We start from the raw sequence: 22,715 nt of genomic DNA, 5'->3' as shown, positions 1-22,715 counted from the left end.
TGACTCAGGTTTGCCTCCTCTGATCTCCAAGGGGGGACAGACTCTGGGCTGTTCTGGAGTAACCTCCGCCATTGTATTGCAATTTTCATTTTGTTTTGTGAGAAAAAACAAACGGTGGAAAGAGGGAAGCTGTGGTCCACATGCTCCCAAGACTTTGTAAGAAAGGACTAATTGCATTTTCCATGCAGTATCCAGCTCAGGGGCTGCAATGTGGTGTGTAGGTTAAGCTAGGTTCTTACCTTGTTCAGTGAATAAACATTTTCCTCTGGTTTTTATGGTCTGCATGTCTTATTTCAAAGATTATGGAGGTGAAAGAGACCTTTCAGGCCACTAGTTTCATCTCTTTGCCAGGTCATGAGAAATAACATTGTCTGCTTCATCCAGTCCTGATTAGTACCATACCCCATAAATGCTCTGATTCCCCTCCTCCTCAACCCCTTCCCCTCCAAAAAAAAAAAATAACCTAGCTTTGGGTGGGAGAAAATTAAAGTGGGCTGGGTGTGGTACTTCAGCAAAGAACAATCAGGACCTGATTCCAGCTTGCAACACGCGTAGTCCAGTTGAAAGGATGTATACTCACTTGGTGAATCAAGCCTTCTCTGTCTCCTGGCTCCTTGCTTCATTTCATCATCTGGTACGCCAGATAAAATACAGATGTTCTCAGCTACAAACACAGACCCAGACCATTTTCCCCCTGGCTTGCACCTTCTTTTAAATGCCTGAATGCCAAACAAACTCATTTTCAGCATTTTGGGCCCAGGCTACAGTTCACTGAAGATAGGCTACTCTGGTGTTGGGACTAATTTCTCCCTAGTTATGTTTTCAAGATAGATATGGGCTTAGAAGGCACCCCACATCCTCTTTAGCCATTGGCCAATGGGATCATAGAACTCCCATGCCCATTCTGCCTTTTACTCACATACGAGAAGCTGTAACAGGGAAGCCCATACATGGGAATCCTTCTTTCTGGAATCCAGAAAGAGATCTTAATCCTGACCCAGATAGATCATTCCTGCAAGCTGTTGGGAAACTCATCTGTTCCCTCAGCTGCTGTTCCTGGACTGAAATGACCCCTTTAAAGAATCATTGCCTAGAAATCAAACTGAGAACATCTCTCATTTCACAAGCCTCTCTGGGTGGAATGCGAGTCAGATTTTCCCAGCCGGATGGGTCATTGTTTGTGATGGGTTTAACCAGTGAGATCACAGGGAGAGCTTGCAAGTTAGCCTGCCTGCAGCCAGGTGTTCAACCCTACATGAGTAGAATTGAAAGAAGAGCACTGAAATGGAGAGCCTGAAACCTAACCTTTCCTCTCCTCCCTTAGTTACGCCCTACCTTGCCCTGCACCTATCCTTGGAAAAGAGTGACTTTTTGTTTTAAAGGAAGCACTAGGAATTCCAATGAGATGGGTTGGGGTACTGTCAGTAGCTCTCCTAGGACTAATATAATTGTGCATAAAAAATGAAAAGTGTTGGATTTGGAGTCATAGAGCTTGAATTCTAATCCTGATGCTGGTCTCTTTGGGCCTCTGAGAAATGAGTCAGCAGGACTGAATGATCCCATTGCACTACTAATAACTTTCAATAACACCTTACCTACTGTACTGGAAAGGCTTGGGGAAGTTTCAGTTTTTATCAAGGGGAATCTGGCAGGTATCAGTTGGGAATGCTGGATCTGGGGATGGATACATTTGTCTGCTTTACTTTGTTGATCTCTAAAAAGAGCTGGTCCTCGTAAGAGTTGGGCTGCTTCCTTCCATAAGATGTTTGGCCAAATGGAAAGAATATCACCTTGGAGTCAGAAGTCTAGGGTTTGAACCCTGCCTTTGACAGTTAATATATGTGTGACTTTGAGCAAATCATCTCATCTAATCTCTCTGGTCTCAAATTTCCTCTTCTATAAAATGAAGGGTTTGGACAAGATGGACCATACGTAGACCTCAGTTTCCTCATCTATAACATGATAGACTAGATGACCTCTAAATTCCTTTCTAGCTTAATATAGGCTCTTAAGTACAAAATAGATCTATATATGTAGAGCTTCCATTAATTTCTTTGCTATTTCCTCTTAAACATAAACTGCAGGTCCCTTTGGCAAATACCAGGTTGTGCTCAGCAGTTGTCCAACCTGGATTTTTACCATTTAGCTTTTGGTTCATTGCCCAGCCCTCTTCTGTCTGAGGTCTCATTTTGTCCAGAGAGAAGGCTGAGCAGGGTCCTAAAAGAAGCAGATGGGTCCCTGCCATTCCATTATTGAAAAGTACATACCGCTCCACAATGTGTCCTGTCCTGCGGTCTTGGATGGATCCACACACTTCCCATCTACCAGCTGTAAATCTCCTTTGCAGCTGGTACACTCATCATGGCCAAGTCCAGTGCAGGTTTTGCAGGTTCGGTGACACGGCTCACATTCTCCTATTTCATTGTCACTGTACAAACCAGGGTCACACTCTCTGACACAAATGCCACCTGGGAATATAGAAAAGAAGCCATGATTGGCAGGCAATATATGGCACAGCTTAGGCCAGGTAATGAGAAGGCAGACTACAGCATAAAAGATGCTTTGTCTTCTCTAGGCCATAGGAAATTACAGTCAAAGTCCATCCTTCCACACAGGAGTCACTATAGAAGAACACTGTGTACTTTCCTGCCCCAAGCATGAGTCTTTTGGACCATTAGGAATCCACTGGAAAGACCTGTATTTTTAGCCACACAACTTCCATCAAAATCAATGGGCCATCACAACCATCATTTAGTGGAATGCTATTGCCGTTTTACAAGGTCACTTGAGAATTCCTGCTGCAGGACTGAGCCCTGAGAGAAGATTCATGGGCCTTGCATGATCCAGGCCATTGCCATTCCAGTGGCCCAATTCCTGCCTTATTCTCATCAGAATAAAGATACTTAAGAATAACAAATAAATGAATATCTTGCTTAAGGCAAAAAGAAATCTTTGCTATAACAAATGCCTTTTTCCCTAACCAAATTATAGTGCTCAATACTTTTAGGGCCTGAGATGAATCATATTTAGAATTAGAAGAGAGCTTAGTGGTCATCTGGTCCAATGTCCCTTCTTTTACAGATGAAGAAACTGAGGTCCATAAAGATTAAGTCATTTGCTCAAGGTTATATAGGAGAGCTAAAAGGTGAAATCAAATCTTCCACCTCTAAGAAGTATCATAATCATTTTCCGTGGGGACTGTTTCTTGCTCACCGAAAAGATAAAAACCCTCTTCACACCAGTAGCACTCATTCTGGTCACAGTTCCCACAATTTTCATCACACTCTTTACATTCAAAGTCTTCACTGTAGGTCTTCTCAGGACAAGTTTTATAGCAGTGTTGCTTGAACCTGTTGAGAAAGAATTTAAGGTTTCCATAAAGTGATCTTTACACAAGTATCTTTTCTAGCAGGGCTACATGCATTGTAAGCCAAGTAAGGGTGTGTTGGAGCCAGCTCTTAGAAGCTCTCTTTTTTTTAAAACCCATACCTTCTATTTTAGAATTGATATTGAGTATCCGTTCCAAGGCAGAGGAGTAGTAGGACTTGGGAATTGGGGTTAAGTGACTTGCCCAGGGTCACACACTAGATCCGAATCTAGAACCTCTCATCTCCAGGTTTGACACTTTGTCTACTGAGCCACCTTGCTGCCCCTTCTTACCAGCTCTTGCAAGCCAACTTATGTTTCAGAAATCCGCAAACACTATAAATGAGAGCTTGAGTTATTTTGTTGATTATTTAAACTTAAGAAAGTGATAGAGAAAAAGTTAATAATGCAGATTATATTTAAAAGTATGTTTTTTTCCTCTCAGAGGCCCCGCATACTAATCCTGTGTGGTGATTTGGAAATACCAAACCAAAGCCCTTAGGATCTTCCCTTAATCCTTGGAGCATCTTAAAGACAATAAAAATCTAGTCCTCTTTTTAGAGGGTAACTACCTAGGTGGAACTTTTGTGAAATTTGTATTCAGTACTTGGATTTCCCAGACACCCCATTTTTAAAAAAAACCTGTACCTTCCATCTTAGAATCAATATTAAGCATTGGTTCCAAGGCAGAAGAGCAATGATGTGCTCAAGGTCATACAACTGAGAAGTGTCTGAGGCCAGATTTGAACCTATAATCTCTAACCACTGAGCAACCTAGCTGCCCTAACCTCAAGTTATTTTAAGAAAGATGTCTGTGCTGCTCTTCTGCCTTGGAACCAATACTTAATATTGATTCTAAGTTGGAAGGTAAGAGCTTAAAAAATAATATGTCCCATAAAGGAGTAGGGTTGGAAATAGAAATAGGTTTGAGGTCCAAATGATGAACTTTCACATCAATCAGAAAGAACATAAACCTTAGCATAAGACTTGGTCAGCTTCCTGTTCTAGATCTTTCCACTCAGAAGCATTCAAGATTAACCTTTCCTTTTTTTTTTTTTTAAATAATGTACTCCTATGAATAGACAAGGTTATAATCTAAAAAAAAGAAGAAATGGATTTGGATCTTTGCAGGAATTAATAACAGTAGCTCATATTTCTGTGATGCTTTTCTCTTATTAAAATGGTGCCCTCTCTTTTAGAATGACTATTCTTTGGGAACAGGGACTGTTATCAGTCTCTTAACTTTTGTATTTGTAGTACTTGGCATCTAGTAAGTGCATAAGAAATGCTTGTTCATTTATTTATTCCTCAAGATGGTCCTCTGGGGTAGGGCACATGATATTAGCTCTATTAAATAGACGAGGCAGCTAAAGTTCGGAGAGACGAGATTCGTGCTCATGGTCACATTGCTCCAAATGTCAGTGGGATCTTCCCTGGTCCAATTCTTAGAGATACATCTTGTGAAGCATTAGCCCCATGACTTCTACCCAGAGATGTCTGTATTCCCTCAATGTATCTGTGGAAATGAAATTTGCAGAGTATTTGAGAATCCTTTAGCAGGCCAACTGCTATGTAAATGCCACAATGACAAATTAATTTCTGCTTACCAAATGTCAACTGGCATACCTTATTAATGATTAAACCCCAAATCTGGTTTGATGAGTGTGTGTGCTTTAAAAATGTAATAGAAATTTAAATGAGTGGCACAAGGTAGGAGCAGCTGGATGGCTCAGTGGATAGAAAACCAAGCCTAGAGATGGGAGGTCCTGAGTTCAAATCAGACCCCAGACACTTCCCAGCCGTGTGATCTTGGGAAGTCAGTTAACCCCAGTTGCCTAGCCTTCACACTTTTATGCTTTAGAACCCATATTTAGTATTAATTCTAAGACAGAAGATGAGAGTTTAACAACAAAAAAGTGTATCCGGTGAGGAGATACACTCACCAGAGGGAGTAATGAATTAGCACAAGGTGAAATACATAGATTTCCCCTCAAAAGGTGCATTATTAGCTAAGAGGGCAGCTAGGTGGTTCAGTGGACAGAATTCTGGGCCTGGAGTCAGGAAGATTCATCTTCCCGAGATCAAATTTGACCTCAGATACTAGCTGTGTGACCCTATTTGTCTCAGTTTCTACATCTGTAAAATGAGCTGGTGAAGGAAATGGCAAACAATTCCAGTATTTGGGCTAAGAAAACCCCAAAATGGATCATGAGGAGTCAGACATGATTGAAAAACCACTGAATAACATCAACCAAGAGCAGCTTTGAAATGGTAGAGGGTTATGTTGTCATTATGTGACTTAGTGACAGATGAGTTGATTATAAGAGAAATTGATTGTGTTTTACACTCATTCCTTTATTTAAAAATAACTTTAATAATATTTTTTCTTTTATTTCCTCTTAAAAAAAACCCTTTACCAAAAGGTATTTCTATTAGTATCAATTCTAAAACAGAAGAGTGGAAAGGGCTAGGAAACTGGGGTAAAGTGACTTGCCCAGGATGACTTAGTTAGGAAATGTCTGAGGTCAGGTTTTTAACCCAAGTCTTTCTGACTACAGATATGGCATTTGTCCACTGTGCTACCTTACCTGCTCCAGAATTTTTAGTCTTAAAAAGAGTTGTCTGGGAAACTCATTTCTTCAGGGTCACATAGCAGACATTATATGACAGAGGCAGGACTTGAAATCAAGATCCTTCTGACTCAGGTTGTCCTTAACTATTCTGCCAATCTGCCTTTATTAAAACCATATTAAAATTATACTTGTCAACAGATAAGGCTAATTTAAATTCTTGCATAATAAGAAGAAAAAGCTATAGGAAAGGGCCTTTACTTGACTCTACTCAAAAAGACAGCACGGACCCTGAGGTTTCCTCTTATTTTTGTGTGAGGCCTCAAATACTGCAGGGGACACCTGGGGGATAGAAACAGGTATATATTTCGTCCTTTGCTTAGCTCTAGAAAAAAATTGTTCTTCAATCTGACTAATATTCCAAGGTCTTCCTAATGCCTAATCTAACACTGTTCTGCTTTCCTCTTAAGTATGTATGTATGTATGTGTACACACACACACACACACACACACATTTCTTTGGAGGAAACGAAGAACAGCCATTCACTTGTACCCAAATACAGTAATGTTCTTGAGAACTCAAATAGAGGTTTTTCTAAAAAAGAGAAAAAAGAAATATAGGCAGGAAGGAAGGAAGGAGGGAGGGAAGGAAAAAGGAAGGAAAGAAGAAAGGAAGGAAATAAAGAAGGAAGGAGGGAAGGAAGGGAGGGTGGGAGAAATGAAGAAAGGGAGGAGGGAGGAAAGAAAGAAGGAAGGAGGGAGGGAGGGAAGGAAGGAAGGAAAGAAGGAAGGAAGAATAGAAGGAAGGAAGGAGAGAAGGAAGGATGGAGGGAGGGAGGGAAGGAAGGAAGGAAAGAAGGAAGGAAGAATAGAAGGAAGGAAGGAGAGAAGGAAGGAAGGAAAGAAGGAAGGAAGAATAGAAGGAAGGAAGGAGAGAAGGAAGGAAGGAAAGAAGGAAGGAAGAATAGAAGGAAGGAAGGAGAGAAGGAAGGAAGGAAAGAAGGAAGGAAGAATAGAAGGAAGGAAGGAGAGAAGGAAGGAAGGAGGGAGGGAGGGAACAAGGAAGAGAGGGAAGGAGGAAGAAAGGAAGGACTCCTGAAAACCAGGTAACCTAGTTTCCAGATCTGACTATCACTAGTCATCTGGGGAAATTCACAAGCTCTTGGCGAGTCAACATCCTTATCTGCCTATATGGGAATACTATTTTCTTTACTATTTCTTGTAGGTCTTTGTGAGGATGAAATGAAATCTTGTATATTCAGCAATCATTTGTTGAATACCTGCTAGATGCAAAGGCAGCTAAGTGGAACGGCAGATAGAATGCCAGGTCTGAAGTCAGGAAAACTCATCTTCCTGAGATCAAACCTGACTTTAGATACTTCCTAGCTGTGTGATCCTGGGCAGTTCACGTAACCCTGTTTGCCTCAGTTTCCTCATCTATAAAATGAGTTAGGGAAGGGAATGGAAAACCACTCCAGTATCTTTTTATAAAAACCTTTACTTTCTGTCTTAGAATTGATACTAACTATTCGTTCTAAGGCAGAAGAGTGGAAAGGGCTAGGCAATGGGGGCTAAGTGACTTGTTCAGGGTCTCAGAGCTTGGAAGTATTTAAGGACACATTGAATTCAGGACCTCTTGTCTCCAGGCCTAGTTTTCAATCCACTGAGCCACTTACCTGCTCCTGAAACCCTTTCTTCCAGTGTAGGCCAGTACTTTCTCTATAATTTTTTCTCTTAGAGAATTGTGTAGAACAGTAATGGGCAAGCTGCAGCCTGCAGGCCAGATGAGACCTCCTGAAATGTTCTATCTGGCCTCAACATTATTCCTAATCTGAGGAATACAATGAGTAGGATACAATACAATGAAACTTCAAAAGAGTTGCCTTAGAAACAGACTGACAGATGAGCATTTCCTTTCCTTTGGACCTCTCTTTAAAAAGTTTTCTCATCACTGGCCTAGAACACTGCAATCTTTAGGGATATGTGCAATCACTAAATAGTATATGTCAGAAACCCAGGTCTTCATGACCAGATCTCTAGCTATTAGATTACACTGTCTCTCATTATGCTATTTTATGCTCTATTTTATTTATTATACATTTTCATAAACTTTCAGTTATTCAAAATAGGATTATTCAGTTTGTGGACTACCCAGAACATCTTCTCTTCTTCCTTTTGCCACTTGCCTTTTGGTCATTTCTCTGCTCATTAAATACCCTTGAAAGAGAAAGGTTTAGTAAAAGGAGAGAAGGTGGTATTTAAATGAGCTTTTCTGCTTGGTGATGGCAAAGGGTTGACAGTGTGGTGATTTGTAAAACATTTATAGAAGGATTAAAATTGGGAAAGTAAGGTTCCTGGAATCTCTGTTGGCTTCAGTTGTCTGTGTTTTTTTTTGATGTCTCATTTGTTGAGGACAGTTAAGGTTAGACTGTAACTTCTGACCTCAGAATGGCCATTCTGAATTCAGGCCAGGAGCAGGCCTCCATGTAAACATTGTGGAAAAGTTTATTTAGGGGGCTAGCATTCTATTAGTGTCTGTCCATAAACAGGGGAGGTCAGAATCTTGGGAATGGACAACAAGGATTCCTAGACACCAGTGTCAGGCTGGATGACTTCCAGAATCCAGAAAGAAAGGGCCTCCTTCTGAGTCAAGAAAACAGCTGGGCTATCATTTCTAAATCCAAAAAAAAAAAAAAATTACTTATTAATAGCCTGACAGTGAAGAGTAGCTCCAGGCTGCTAGGTCTATTTGCTTTAATCATTGGGCATGGGATTAGGTTAGCATTGCTTAAATTGCAGAAAAGTTAGTGACAGCATTCAAATACAATACAACTTACATGTAATACCCTGGAGCGCAGGATGTGCAGGTTCCTGGATTATCTGAAATAATTAAAAAAATTATTTAAAAAAACACAATGAGTTTCTCATTTTGAAAAATGATCTTTTAGAAGAAAGCAACATTTATTTATTTATTGCCTTGTCTCTTTAGTTTTTCCTTTGAAAATCCTAGGATATTTTTCACAAAGTGACTTTGTCAAGGGCCAGTTCTTGAAGTCACCCAGTTCAGTTCAGGCTAACCTTTTCTCCTCATTTATAAGGATCACCTTGATATCTATTATTCATTTTCTTATTCATTTCTTAATTTTGGTATAGAGGTGATTTCACTGGGGTTAGGAATTCCAGTGCAGAAATTCCCTCCACTAATAAAGATCTATAACTCTTCTGTATCTCAAAGTCTTAAAAGAGTTGCTCAGGGTCACATAATAATCATTAAGATTAAAATTTTCTGGATTCTGTCTATTAATTCAAAATTATTTATTAAAGAGTGAAAGTGGGTTTGAGAGAGAAAAGGCACATAATCAAATGGCTGGTCATCTAGCTAACCTGAGCTCATCGCTCACCATATGTCCCCATTCTCTAGGAAAAGGACCCCATACCACCCCACCAGGAACCAGAGACTATATGGCTTCCTAACAAAGAGGCCACAAATTTCCACAGATTTAATATGTGACTTATAATCTTGGTGACATCAATTTTTTGTGGTCTCCCTGCTTGGACAGACTTGCCCTTATTCCAGGGGTCAGAGGCCAGTCTTCTCAAAGCCAGAAGTTATGTGGGGTAAGAGGCAAGTTTCTACCAGGAAGTCAGGGAGCCAGAGACCTCCTCCTCCTACTGATACACCCTAGGCCTTGTTCCTAACCCAATCAAAGGTGGGGGTAAGACTGAAATGAATCTTCAAAACTTTCCTTTTAAAAAGGAAAGAGGGGTACAAATTTATATCAAATTCATACACAAATATGTGTCAGGCCCTCTGACCTAATGCACCATGGATCCACTCCATTTTTCTTTTTCTTTTCTTTCTTTCTTTCTTTTTTTTTTTTTTTAGAAAAGGCAAGTAAAATGAGACTGCTCAAAAATGTTAAAAAAAAAACCAAAACAAAAAAAACCACATTGGAAAGTGACTGCCAGGAAAGGGCAGGCTCAAACTCTTAGACTGCTGAGGTCAGTTTTAATATCATTCATAAATTCAAATTCTGCTAAGATCTGAAAGCATCTGTGGGCATGTGTTGGGACTGATAAGTGCTTCCACACACAAAGCATTTAGAAAGGAATGCAGGCTTCTGACTATCAATGAGTTTCCTATTATGCCTTCTGTACTGGGAGCAATATCCTAGCCCCCCTCCCCATGCAAGTTAGGCTAGTTTTTCCTTAAAAGGGATCAGAACCATCACCAAAACTGAAGTGGTTCAGGGGACCAAAAAGACTTCAGCTATTGACATTGATTTCTGGTTGCCTGAATATAAACAAGACCTGAGGAACTCCAGGTGCTCTCTGATACTTGGCTGACACATGACCATGGACAACTCAAAGAGAGAAGATTCAGCTGAATCATCTTGTAGTGTTCTTGATGCATATTTTTGTGAAATTTCTCCCTCTGTTATGGTTAAATAAATCACCTTTGTTAAATACTGAACAAATTACAAGTGTTTTATTTCAATATCATACTTAAACCATCAGGGGACTGTCTTGAGTCAGTCCCATCCCAGAATGTTTTCCAGTGTTAGGAATGTCATTGAAGAGGTCCCTTTGAAATGTAGACATTTGGTTTCCTTAGCTCAAGTAACTATTGAGGTTTCTGTACTTCATAAGCCTCTTAAGGAGGCTAGCTCTTCTCTTTGAGCACAATGATTAGATGTATTTATGTGGTGAATAAAAAGATCCTTTTTCCCCCTTAAAATCTTGTTGTCTGAAAGAAAGATTCAGGGAGGGACCATGAAAAGTCTCCTGGTCTTTTTGTCTCATTGCTTCTATGTACTAATAGACTGCATTTCTAGAGTGTATCTAAGTTTACAAACTGATTCCCTCAAAACCACTGTATTACAAAGTGGGTGATCCCAATTTGCTGAAAAATATACTGAGGTGTAGAAATGGTAAGTGACTTGATCAGAGTCTACATAGCTGGTAAATGTCAGATCTGGGGCATGAACCCAGGAGTACTGGTTCCAAGACCATTGGCTCTACCACTATATTGCTATCCATAAGGATATTTGAGAAATCTTATTTTAAAATACCTTGACAGGATTCTATAACTTTTTAGTAAAGCATTCAGTTAGGAAACAAGCCTCATTGTTAGTGGGCTTAAAAAAAATTCTGGCTTCTATGATTAGTTCCAATATAAATCTTGCCCTTTCTGTTCTAAATGGGGATGGAGAACTTCTGCTCCTCTCAAAATCCTCTAAGTACCTTGAGATTCATAGGTCATTTCTTTTTCTCATGTCTGAGCTTACTAAAGATATTTACTTTAACTTGTGCTGAGAGAGAACATTTTATTTAGACTTCTGTGAGCTCCTCTTAGAGATAATCTCTACATATTTGATAGAATCATTCTAACAGCATTCTGTCTTAAATTTTTTGGTCAAACTCATTAGCTTCTTGGTAGGTCTTTGGCAGGAAGAAGTTTCTGCCAATTGTATTGTCATGTAGTTGGTTAGATAGCTGCTGATTTATTTCCTCCTAAAAGTTAGGATTAAAATGGAACTAGAAGAACTGCCACTGAGTGTACAGATAGCTTAAGTGAAATTTAGTAACTGATCAGGCTCATACCAGTACTGAATTGAATATATGACATTTTTCTAATTAAGTCAATTTAGTTTCCTGCTTGCCTTTTTTTTAAAAAAAGGCATTGCTAGGGGGCAGCTGGGTAGCTCAGTGGAGTGAGAGTCAGGCCTAGAGACAGGAGGTCCTAGGTTCAAACCCGGCCTCAGCCACTTCCCAGCTGTGTGACCCTGGGCAAGTCACTTGACCCCCATTGCCCACCCTTACCAATCTTCTACCTATGAGACAATACACCGAAGTACAAGGGTTTAAAAAAAACAAACAGCATTGCTACTCTATTGGTCCATCTTTTATCCTCCATGACAGCCAGATTTTTATTTGTTCCTCCCCCCCAGATACTTAATTGATTCCTTTCTCATATATTATATATAGGTGATTTGACTTTCTTAAGCATAATATATGAGGACAAGTTTGGACTTGGAGTGAGAAGAGAATTGGGTTAAAATTTTAGCTCTAACAGAAGAGACCTAGAGGTTCAAAACTCAACTGTGAGATCATAGGCAAGTCATGACTTCTCTGAGACTCAGTATTCTCATATGTTAAATGAGAATAATCATAGCACTTACCTCCTAAATTTGTTCTGAGAATCAAGAGGTATGCTATGTGTAAAGATGAACTACCTAAATGTGGACTATCAGTACTATCACTCCTACCACTCCTATCACCACCAGCATCACTAGCACCACCACCATCATCATCTCCTTCATCAATATCCTCATCTTTCTCCTCCTCCTCACAGAGATACTTTGAGGAGGGAATTAGTAAACTTTAAAGCCCAATATTAATTAGAGTTTCAAATACATTTGTTTATTCAGAGATGGAATCTGACCAATTCTCTAACTTGACAATGATCCCACCTCCTTCCAAAATGGACTCCTGCTCTCCAAGGTGCTATCATCACTCCTTTCAGATTAATAAGTTTATTCTCTTTTCCTTCATGCAAGTCACTGTTGAAAATATTAGATATTTCTATGCCTAAAAAAGTGCATTCACCAACACTGTCTTTAGTTCAGGGACTTTTCCTGATCGGTTGCATGGTGAACTGGGTACAATAGTTTCCATAAATGAATAATGCATAGAATGGTAATAGTTTCACATAACACCTTATGAATGCACATTCACATCTCTCATTATTGTTACTCTAAAGAATAATTAGTTTATTTTTAAAGTCTTCTCTCTCAGAAGACCCACAAACTGCATATTAGCTAGATTGTATACTGAAAGGCAGCTCCTTTGAGGTGATCCAGAGACAGCAAACTAACCTTCAACCTTTGAACTTTACTCTAAAACAGGTTTAAGTTTGGTTGATGAAGAATAGTGTTTCCCAAAGTCCATGAAGCTTCCCAGTTACTGATATGCCAAATAAAGATGGGAGAACTCTCTCTCTCTCTCTCTCTCTTTCTCTCTCTCTCTCTCTCTCTCTCTCTCTCTCTCTCTCTCTCTCTCTCTCACACACACACACACACACACACACACACACATACACATATACACACACACAGTTTAAGCAAAGTAGAATCATTAACTGTTTTGGAGGCTGTTGTATAAAATAGAATATTTTCCAAATATTGTTTTTAATAATTATTTTAAATGATCATCCTGCCTCTGACACATATAGGCTGTTTGAACCTGGGCAAGGCAAGTCACTTAATCTCTTGGTATTCTGTTTTGATAAAAATTTGTGGGGCAGCTAGGTTGCTCAGGTTTAGAGATAGGAGGTCCTGGGTTCAAATTTGACCTGAGACACTTCCTAGTTGTGTGATGTTGGGCAAGTCACTTAATCCCAATTATCTCTCCTTTACTGCTCTTCTGCCTTGGAACTGATACTTAATATTGATTCTAAGATGGGGAAGGTAAAGTTTTTAAAAAATTAAGGCAAGGGTTGGGAGCATGTATAGAATAACAGTGCCAGTTAGAATTCAGGCAGAACCTCACACATTTGGAGAGAGAGAGAAAAAAAAAAGCCTTCAGAAGCAATTGCTAATTTCTAGCTCTTTATGTTCTATCACAGGAAAATGTGTGAGGAGATGTTTTGTAGATGGAGAATATATATATATATATGTATATATATATATATATATATTTTTGAGAAATATCACATCTACTGTGTCCTTTTAGGGAAGAGGGCAGATAGGAGTTGTAACACTGACTGGTCTTTAGAGTTATTGATAATTGAATCCATGTCCTTTGAAAGCACTTAGTATAGTACCTGGCATGCAGTAGATGCTTAATACATGCTTATTCACTTCCCCTTTGATGCCAGAGACACTTCTCTCTACTGTGTCACACTGCCATAATCATCTTCTCTCTACTTCCATTGCCCTCATCCTACTATAGTCCCTCATTACAAATTGCCTAGAGCAGTGATAGGCAAACTATGGCTCACAGGCCAGATGAGGCCCCCAGAAATGTTGTATCCTGCAGAGCAACATTATTCCTAATCTGACAAATACAACGAGTAGGATACAAGACAATGAAACTTTGAAAGAATTGCCTTGGAAACAGACTGACAGATGAGTATTTCCTTTCCTTTGGCCCCCTCTTTAAAAAGTTTGCCCATTACTGGCCTAGACTATTATAGTAATCTTCTAATAAGTTTTCCTGCATCAGCTCTATTCCCCCAGTAATATGTCCTTTATATAGCTACCAGACAGGGTTTTTTTTTTATGTATAGTTATGGCTTTGCTACTCTTGTCTGTAATCAAAAATCTTCAGGGGCTCTGCTGGTTACCAAGTAAAATTAAAAAAAAAATTTGCCTATCATTGAGAGCCTTCCACATTCTGGCAATATTATAGGCCATATTGCTATACCACTCACTCCAGCCAAGCTGTGATATTTGCTGTCCCTCACACATGGCTTGCATTTTCCAATTTCTGTGTCTTTGTTCATACTATTCTCTATGCCTGGAATATGCTCCCTCACACTCTTGGCTTGCTGAATGTCTCCTCATTCTTTAAATCCCAGATCAATGCTCCTCTCTTCTGGAAGTTTCTCTTATTCCTCTTGTTAGGAATGACCTTTGACTTGGATTCAGTTAATAATGTGTTTTGTACTTCTCTAATGCACTTATCACAAAACATTGTGTATTATGATTACCTGTGTTGGCATCTTATTTCTTGGAGTGAGAAGAGAATTGGGTTAAAATCTTAGCTCTAACAGAAGAGACCTAGAGGTTCAAAACTCAGCTGTGAGATCATAGGCAAGTCATGACTTCTCTGAGACTCAATATTCTCATATGTTAAATGAGAATAATCATAGCACCTACCTCCTAAATTTGTTCTGAGAATCAAGAGGTATGCTATGTGTAAAGATGAACTACCTAAATGTGGACTATCAGTACTATCACTCCTACCACTCCTATCACCACCAGCATCACTAGCACCACCACCATCATCATCTCCTTCATCAATATCATCATCTTTCTCCTCCTATTCATCAACAAGTACCATATTTTACCTAAACTTTATATTTCCTTTCCTCTCCTAGCACAATATTCTGTACACAATAGAGGCTTTAAAATGGTCTGTTATTGGGTTATTATTATGACGATTTACCATCCGGGAACTTACACATCAGACTTTGCGTTCTTTAGTTTCTCTTTGAATGACCATATCTGTTGCACGTACACTATGGCAAAATTTGTGTTTAAATCCCTTTCCTCAGTAAAATGAACTCAAAGGGTACATTTTCAATCAGAGAGGGTTGTCAGAATTTTATTATTTTTTTGTTTTTTTAAATTTTGAATATTTTCCCCTAGTTACATATTTCATGTTCTTTTCCTCTCCTCCAAACCCCCCTAACCTCCCTTAGCCAATGCACAATTCCACTGGGTTTTACATGTATCATTGATCAAGGCCTAATTCCATATTATTGATAGTTGGACTAGAGTTATCATTTAGTGTCTACATCCCCAATAATATCCCCATCAGCCCATGTGTTCAAGCAGTTGTTTTTCTTCTGTGTTTCTCCTCCCACAGTTCTTCCTCTGAATGTGGCTAGTTTTCTTTCTCATAAATCCCTCAGCCTTGCTCTGGATCCTTGCATTGCTGCTAGTAGAGAAATCTAAGTCAGAATTTTAGAATTTGAATTAAAAAGGACCACAGTGACCATCCAATATAAACATGAATGAAACCGATATTATAATATAACAGACAAATGAATATCCAGAGAGGATATGACCTTTAAAGGTACTCACTTATATGGAAATCATTCTTTTCTAGAGTTCATGAACTCTAATGGGTTCTAGAGTAATCAGAGAATTACTTAATTAAAGCTGCACATTATCCAGAATGTTATTACATTTTTATCATAAAAATGATTTTTTAAAACTATAGTACAATAGAATAACTCCTAACATGTAGGACTGGAAAATTTTTACTTTAGCCATCTTCCACATTCCTTTTCTAAGCCCTTGGTCTTTCTTTCAGTGGCCCTCCCTCAGTGGTCTTCTTCTAGGCCTAACTCTTTGACTCTAATCCATGAAGACTAAATTTTCTTTTTTTTTTTTTTATTTTCTCAAGGTGAGTCACATCACCACTAACAATCTGAAGAACTATTACACACTTATATGTTCACAGATTAAAGTACTATTTTACCAAGGTAATTTACATTTTAAATGGAGACTCATGGGTGGACAATGTCTTAATCTAAAGGAATGAATGATAATTTCTAAACAAAACCAGAAGGACACTGTACCGGATAGGTTCATTGATTTAGAGCTGGAATGGGGACCTCAGAGGCTATTTAGTTGAACCTTCTCATTTTGCAGGTGAGGAAAAAAGTAGGGATTGAGAGGTGATGTTATATATGGTATTCCAAAAATCGTCATTTAGTTTTAAACTATTCCAGCTATTAAAGCTTAAAACTGAACTAAAATTTAGGGGCATCCTATACAATGGAAAGAACATTTTCCATGGAGTCTAGAGACCTAGCCTTGAATCCTGAATTCAACACTGAAAAAATACTTGACATCAGACAAGTTGCTAGCCTTCTGAGCTTCAGTTCTTTATTTATAAAATGGGATTAATATTTGAATTATCATTTTTGTAGGCTTTTTGTAAGACAGGTCCTCTATACATTTTGGTGCTAGAAAATGAAAAGTATAATTAAGATAACTTTCCTTGATCCAACACAAAATATTTATAAGGCTGAAATTAAATGGTCTCCCCCAAAGTAATAGAACTGCCCCCACCCCCACATACACCACTAATGTTTGGTTTGGAAATCAATTGATACATAGGGAAATGAGGATTTTCAGATAAAAAAGTGATATACCCAATTTCTATCCTTTGATTGAAGCCATTGGCTAAATCAGTGATGGGCAAACTTTCGAGCTTGGTATGTCAAAATTCACCAAAAAACCAAGCATAACTCGGGTGGTGTGTCACTTTGAGAAAAAGACCATAATTTCATGATATTTATAGTTTAAATAACATAATTCTCTGTATGCAGCAGCATGTGGCTGCATATCATCAAAAATGGCTACGCATGTCAGTGCTGACACATGTGTCATAGGTTTGCCATCGGGGGTTAAACCATCATGTTCATTTGGAGGAATTTTCTAGGTGAAAGCCATGAATGAAGAGTCTTCTCATCATAGTTTTAGCTGGCTATGGAAAGAGAATGCTGAGGGAGGTATTTCAGGTAGGAAATCTCTGGGTTCAGACATTTGGGAACATGCCTCCTATAGATCCCGACATAGTGGATTTAGGGAGGAGGTGATATAATTTGGTTGCACTGTTTTCTTATTATTTTCTTTTGAATGATTCTCCCCCCCCCCAACCTCTCTTCTCAGTCCTTTCTTAGGAAGGCTAGTCACCAACTAAAACCTTATTCTTTTCCATTGGGTGTGGCTGAAACAGTGGCAGATGTTTCTAGAAACTTTTTGGAATATTCCATTTGTTCTTGCTTTTGGTGATTTGATCCTGTAAAGGAAACAGATGACTAGGAAATGGGGTTATTCTTGGCTCTGCCATGGTCTTGCTGAATATCCTTGAACAAATGGCTTAGGGTTAAATTTTCTTAAAACAAATTTTTGTTTTCTTTAATAGCTCTTGTGTGTTTGATGGGTATCAATAAAGCATCCACTCTGTGTGTGCGTGTATGTGCATGTGAAAGAAACAGAAAGAGGAAAAAAATACAGACATTGAAAGAGAGAGAGAAGAAAGGAAAAAAGGAGGAGGAGGAAGAGGAAGAGGAAGAGGAAGAGGAGGAGGAGGAGGAGGAGGAGGAGGAGAGTTGTTATTATCTTTGGCATTTATGTAGCTCTTGAAGATTGGCAAAAGGCAATACAAATAACATCTCATTTCAGTTATTAATTAATATCAACATTTTACAGATAAGGGAATTGATGTANGAAGAAGAAGAAGAAGAAGAAGAAGAAGAAGAAGAAGAAGAAGAAGAAGAAGAAGAAGAAGAAGAAGAAGAAGAAGAAGAAGTCATTTCTGTGTCAAGAAAGTCTACAATGGATGCAGTCATTTCTAGAATTGTTTTTATAGGTAACAGGGAAAAATGATCAGTGATACATATTCTCCTTGAGTAAATATGCACTTAGTTATGAGATGATGCCATCCAGATTTGAGAGAAAGTCACTGACACTTTTCACCCCACCCTGAGGATAATGACCTGGGTGAGAGATTTATGAGCCCCAAAGCTGCAACTAATTATAAGACTCACATAACCCCCAAAACACATAATTCAAGTAGACACTGAACTTATAATTTCTTTGAACAATTAGTAATCACATAAAGCTTGCTAACAGCTTGGTAATTTGGCTAGAGAAGACAGAGGAAAAAGAAATATGAAATGGTGGCATAGATAAAGAGTAACAGGTGTGTGTTTGTGTGTGTGTGTGTGTGTTTGTGTGTGCATATATGTGTGTAAGGGGGAATCGTTGGCAATTTTCACTCATCTTGTCTTTACTGGTGTCCAAGAACAATGAATAAATCTTATTTAATTATTTGGCAGTACAATGCATGCAAACAAACAACTGGGAAGTATCCCCTGTAGAATCATGTAATGGAAAGGACTTTACAAAGTTATCTGAGGCTGTATCCACATGTCAGTCAAAAATGGATTGGAGAAGGTAAATATATTGGAATTATCCAATTTGCTAGTCTATCAAAATCACCGTTGGACTTTGGTATTGACCACATCCATTGATCCTTACTTTTTGCTTACAATAGAATTTCTGTCCTGTAAACAGACAAATTGTGAATTTTTTTCCCTTTCTATTGCCTTAAGTCCTACACATGATACCTAATTTGCTCATAGGTAGAAAGTACAGAGTCAGCTGGATTGCTTTGGGAACTAATGGGAGTTGGGTTGCTATGGGGATGGTCTGATTGAATTCACTCTCCAAATGACTCTGCTAGGGCCATTTATTGACTCAAGCATTCATTCTCTCAAATCATTTAGTCACTGTCTCCTGTATGTACAACACTGTACTGGATGTTTGGGGAAATACATCTCTTGAATAAAACTGGGTCCCTGCCCTGGTGCAACTTATATTCATTCTAGTAGTAATACAGATGACATAATAACTGCAAGGTAGGATTGAACACTTAAGAACTGAAAAACTGCCTTTTTGATATGCAAGGGAGAGGATACTTACTGATCAGGGAGAACCAGGAAGGCTACATACTTCACTTGGGATGGACTTTAAAAAAATGCATATAAACAGATAAAGAGGACAAAGGAGGGCCTTCTAGGCATATGTGATAGGATGAGCAGAGGCACAGAGGCAAGAGAATATTGGGCATAGTTGGGCATAAAACAGTCAAGTTTGGTTGAAACATAGAGTGAATAGAGGAGAATAATCAACAAATCATCAAGACATAATGAGAGGAAAATGTAAATGTTGAATGGAGCTAGATTGTGAAGGGCCTTGAACATGAATCTAATCTTTATTTTGCAAGCAACAAGCTACCACTAAAGGATTTTGAGTAAAGGAATGATGGGACCAGACTTGTATTGAAGAAAAATTGCTCTAATGACTGTATGGTGGACTGGAGAAGAGGGAAAGTATTTTGCTGGAAGTCCTGTTAGAATTCTGTCATAATAGGTGGCAATGAAGATGGTGGCAAGAGGAATGGATTGTGCCATAAAGAGGAGATTGATAGGAGTTAGTAGCTGAACAAGTGTGGGAAAAAAGCAAATAAGGTTATTAAGGAGAAAAATTAAATAATTGTATCAGAAATAGTGAGTAAAAAGGGGGGAAAAGATTTAGTGGGAATGATAAGCTTGTTTGGACATGTTGATTTTGAGATAACTAAAGAATATTGACATAACATTAATAAGCAGCTAGAGAAGTGTCTGTATCTGAGAAAAGATTTGGGGGGCTTTCTGAATAGTAGTTAAATAGTAGTTAAAGTAGTGGGAGTGAAAGAGATTGCCAAGGGAGTGTTTAAAAAGAGAAAAGAGAAGGGAGCCAAAGACAGATTGTCATGAAGACCTACATTAATAAATCAAGAAGAGGTTAAAGAGATGGCAAAGAAGTTAGAGGATAAATGGCTAGGGAGGTAGAATAGTAGGAGTATGTAAACTCTCTGAAAAAGCAAGAGTAGCCAGTTGGAGGGAGTGGTCAAAAATATTAAAAGCTATAGAAAAGTCAAGACAGATGAAAAGTCAGGAAAAAAAATCATCAGAATTGATGACCAGAAAATTATTGATGACCTTGCAAAAATCATATCAGTTTGGGGTATAGAAAAGGGCTCAATGAATGTTGGGTCATAAAAAGGTTGATATAGACATTTTTCTTCAAGATATCTACTGGTAAAAGATAGGAGAAAGATAAGGAAATATCTGGATGGTCAGAAGAAGCAGGAGTAAGATTTTTTTGGGGTGGGGCCTAGATAGACTTGAAGATTTACTAGTAAAAGGAAACCAATCGATGAAGAAAAAATTGCTATTCATTAAAAAAGGAAGGAGCCTAACTCATTCTCAGAGCTAGAAGGGATCTCAGAGAGATTTATTTTAACCTATACCTAAATAAGAACCTGCTCTATAAAAAGGAAGCAGTCATTTAACATTTGCTTAAAATATAGGGGACCTCATTATATTCTAAATTGTTGTTGAGTCATTTTCAATCATATCCAACTCTTCATTATCTTATTTGGCATTTACTTGGCAGAGATACTAGAGAGGTTTGCCATTTCCTTCTTTAACTTATTTTACAGATGAGGAAACTGAGGCAAACAGTATTAAGTGCCTTGCCCAATGTCATATAGCTAATAAGTGTCTGAGGCAAGATTTAAAAAAATCTATCTTTATTTAATTTAGAATATTTCCCCATGGTTACATAAATCATGTTCTTTCCCTCCATTCCTCCTTTCTCCCTCCTGTAGCCAACAAGTAATTCTACTGGGTATCAATTGATCAAGATCTATTTCCATATTATTAATATTTGCAATAGAGTGATCATTTAGAGTCCATATCTCCAATCATATCCTCATAGAACCATGTGATCAAGGAAATGTTTTTCCTTCTGTGTTTCTACTCCCACCGTTCTTTCTCTGAATGTGGATAGCATTTTTTTCCTATTAAGTCCCTCAGAATTGTCCTGCGTCATTGCATTGCTGCTAGTAGAAAAGTCTATTACATTCAATTGTGCCACACTGTATCAGTCTCTGTGTATAATGTTCTCCTGGTTCTGCTCCTTTCACTCTGCATCAGTTCCTAGATGTTGTTCCAATTCACATGGAATTCCTCCAGTTCTTTATTCTTTTCAGCCCAATAGTATTCCATCACCAAGAGATACTACAATTTGTTCAGTCATTCCCCAATCAATGGACACCCCCTCATTTTCCAATTTTTTGCCACCACAAAGAGCACAGCTATAAATATTTTTGTACAAGTATTTTTCCCTATTATTTCTTTGGGTTACAAACCAAGCAGTGGTATGACTGGATCAAAGGGCAAGCAGTCTTTTAAAGCCTTTTGGGCATAATTCCAAATCTGAGGCAAAATTTTAATATAAGAAGACGAGTCTTTCTGACTCCAGGCCCAGCACTTTATCCAATGCTTAACTTAGCTGCCCATTTATCTTCTAAGAAAGATCATAGATGGGAAAAAGGACCTATTTGTACAAAAACATCTAGAGCAGCTCTTTTTGTGATAGCAAAGAACTGAAAACTGAAGGGACATCTATCAATTGCAGAATGGTTGAACAAGTTGAACAAGGTATATGATTATAATGGAATATTCTTGTGCCACAAGAAATGACAAATGAGATGATTAAAAGAAACCTGGAAAGACATATGAAGTGATGCAAAGTAAAGTGAGCAGAACCAGGAGAACATTGTGCACAGTAATGGAAATAGTTTACAATGATAAACCATGAATGACAACTATTATCATCAATGCAAGGATCCACTACTATTCCAAGGGACTCATGAGGAAAAAGGATATCCACCACTATAGAAGGAATTGATGGAGACTGAATGCAGATTAAAACATACCATTCCTCCATGAGCTCTTCTCTATTGTGATATGTGTCTTGTTTCATAGCATGACAGACATGGAAACGTTTTATATGACGGCACATGTATAACCATATTTCCTGCCATTTTGGTGAAGGTGAAAGAGTGGGAAGGAGGGAGAGAACATGGATTGCAAAATGTAAGAAAATGATTATTAAAAAACTGTATCAACATGTAATCTCAAGAATATTAAAATTTTTAAAAATCCTAATACTTAAAAAAATAACTAACTGCTAAGATATTTACCTTATTTCAAGCTTAAAGTTGACTGCAACTTTTAGCCATTGTTCCTATTTCTGCCCCCTGAAGCCAAACACTTGTGTCCCAGATAGTGTCTTTTCCAAATATTCTTAGTAACAAACATCCTTCCTCCTCTTCCAAGGTCTTCTCTTTTCCATGGTAAACATACCCAGTTGCTTGAATTGATTCTCATACTTCAAGACACTTCTCTCTTATGGTTATTCTTCTATGAGTACTCCCCAGTTTATCAATGTCCTTCCAAAACTGTGAGATCTATTTCTAGACACAATATTCCAGGTGTGTTTTTGTGTTTTGTTAAGGGCAGAGTATAACAGTTCTCAAGACTTGTACAGTACAAATTTCTCTTTTTCTTTCTTTCTTTCTTTCTTCCTTCCTTTCTTTCTTCCTTCCTTCCTTCCTTCCTTCCTTCCTTCCTTCCTTCCT

At 38.3% G+C, this 22,715-nt stretch overlaps 1 protein-coding gene across 1 annotated transcript in view; it reads right to left on the bottom strand.

The window, feature by feature from the left end:
• Positions 1–22,715, bottom strand: part of PCSK5 (proprotein convertase subtilisin/kexin type 5) — a 593,358-nt gene that overhangs the window by 51,049 nt on the left and 519,594 nt on the right. Inside the window, exons 25-27 of the mRNA XM_044678618.1 lie at positions 8,774–8,816; positions 3,214–3,350; positions 2,268–2,468 (exon numbers count right to left, since the gene is read on the bottom strand). Of these exons, the coding sequence (XP_044534553.1) occupies positions 2,268–2,468; positions 3,214–3,350; positions 8,774–8,816 (381 nt within the window). The remainder of the gene's footprint in view (positions 1–2,267; positions 2,469–3,213; positions 3,351–8,773; positions 8,817–22,715) is intronic.

This window comes from Gracilinanus agilis, chromosome 1, assembly GCF_016433145.1.
Source record: "Gracilinanus agilis isolate LMUSP501 chromosome 1, AgileGrace, whole genome shotgun sequence".
Lineage (NCBI taxonomy): Eukaryota > Metazoa > Chordata > Mammalia > Didelphimorphia > Didelphidae > Gracilinanus > Gracilinanus agilis.
Note: the sequence above shows the minus strand (reverse complement) of the source record. Positions and strands in the feature narration are given on the sequence as shown.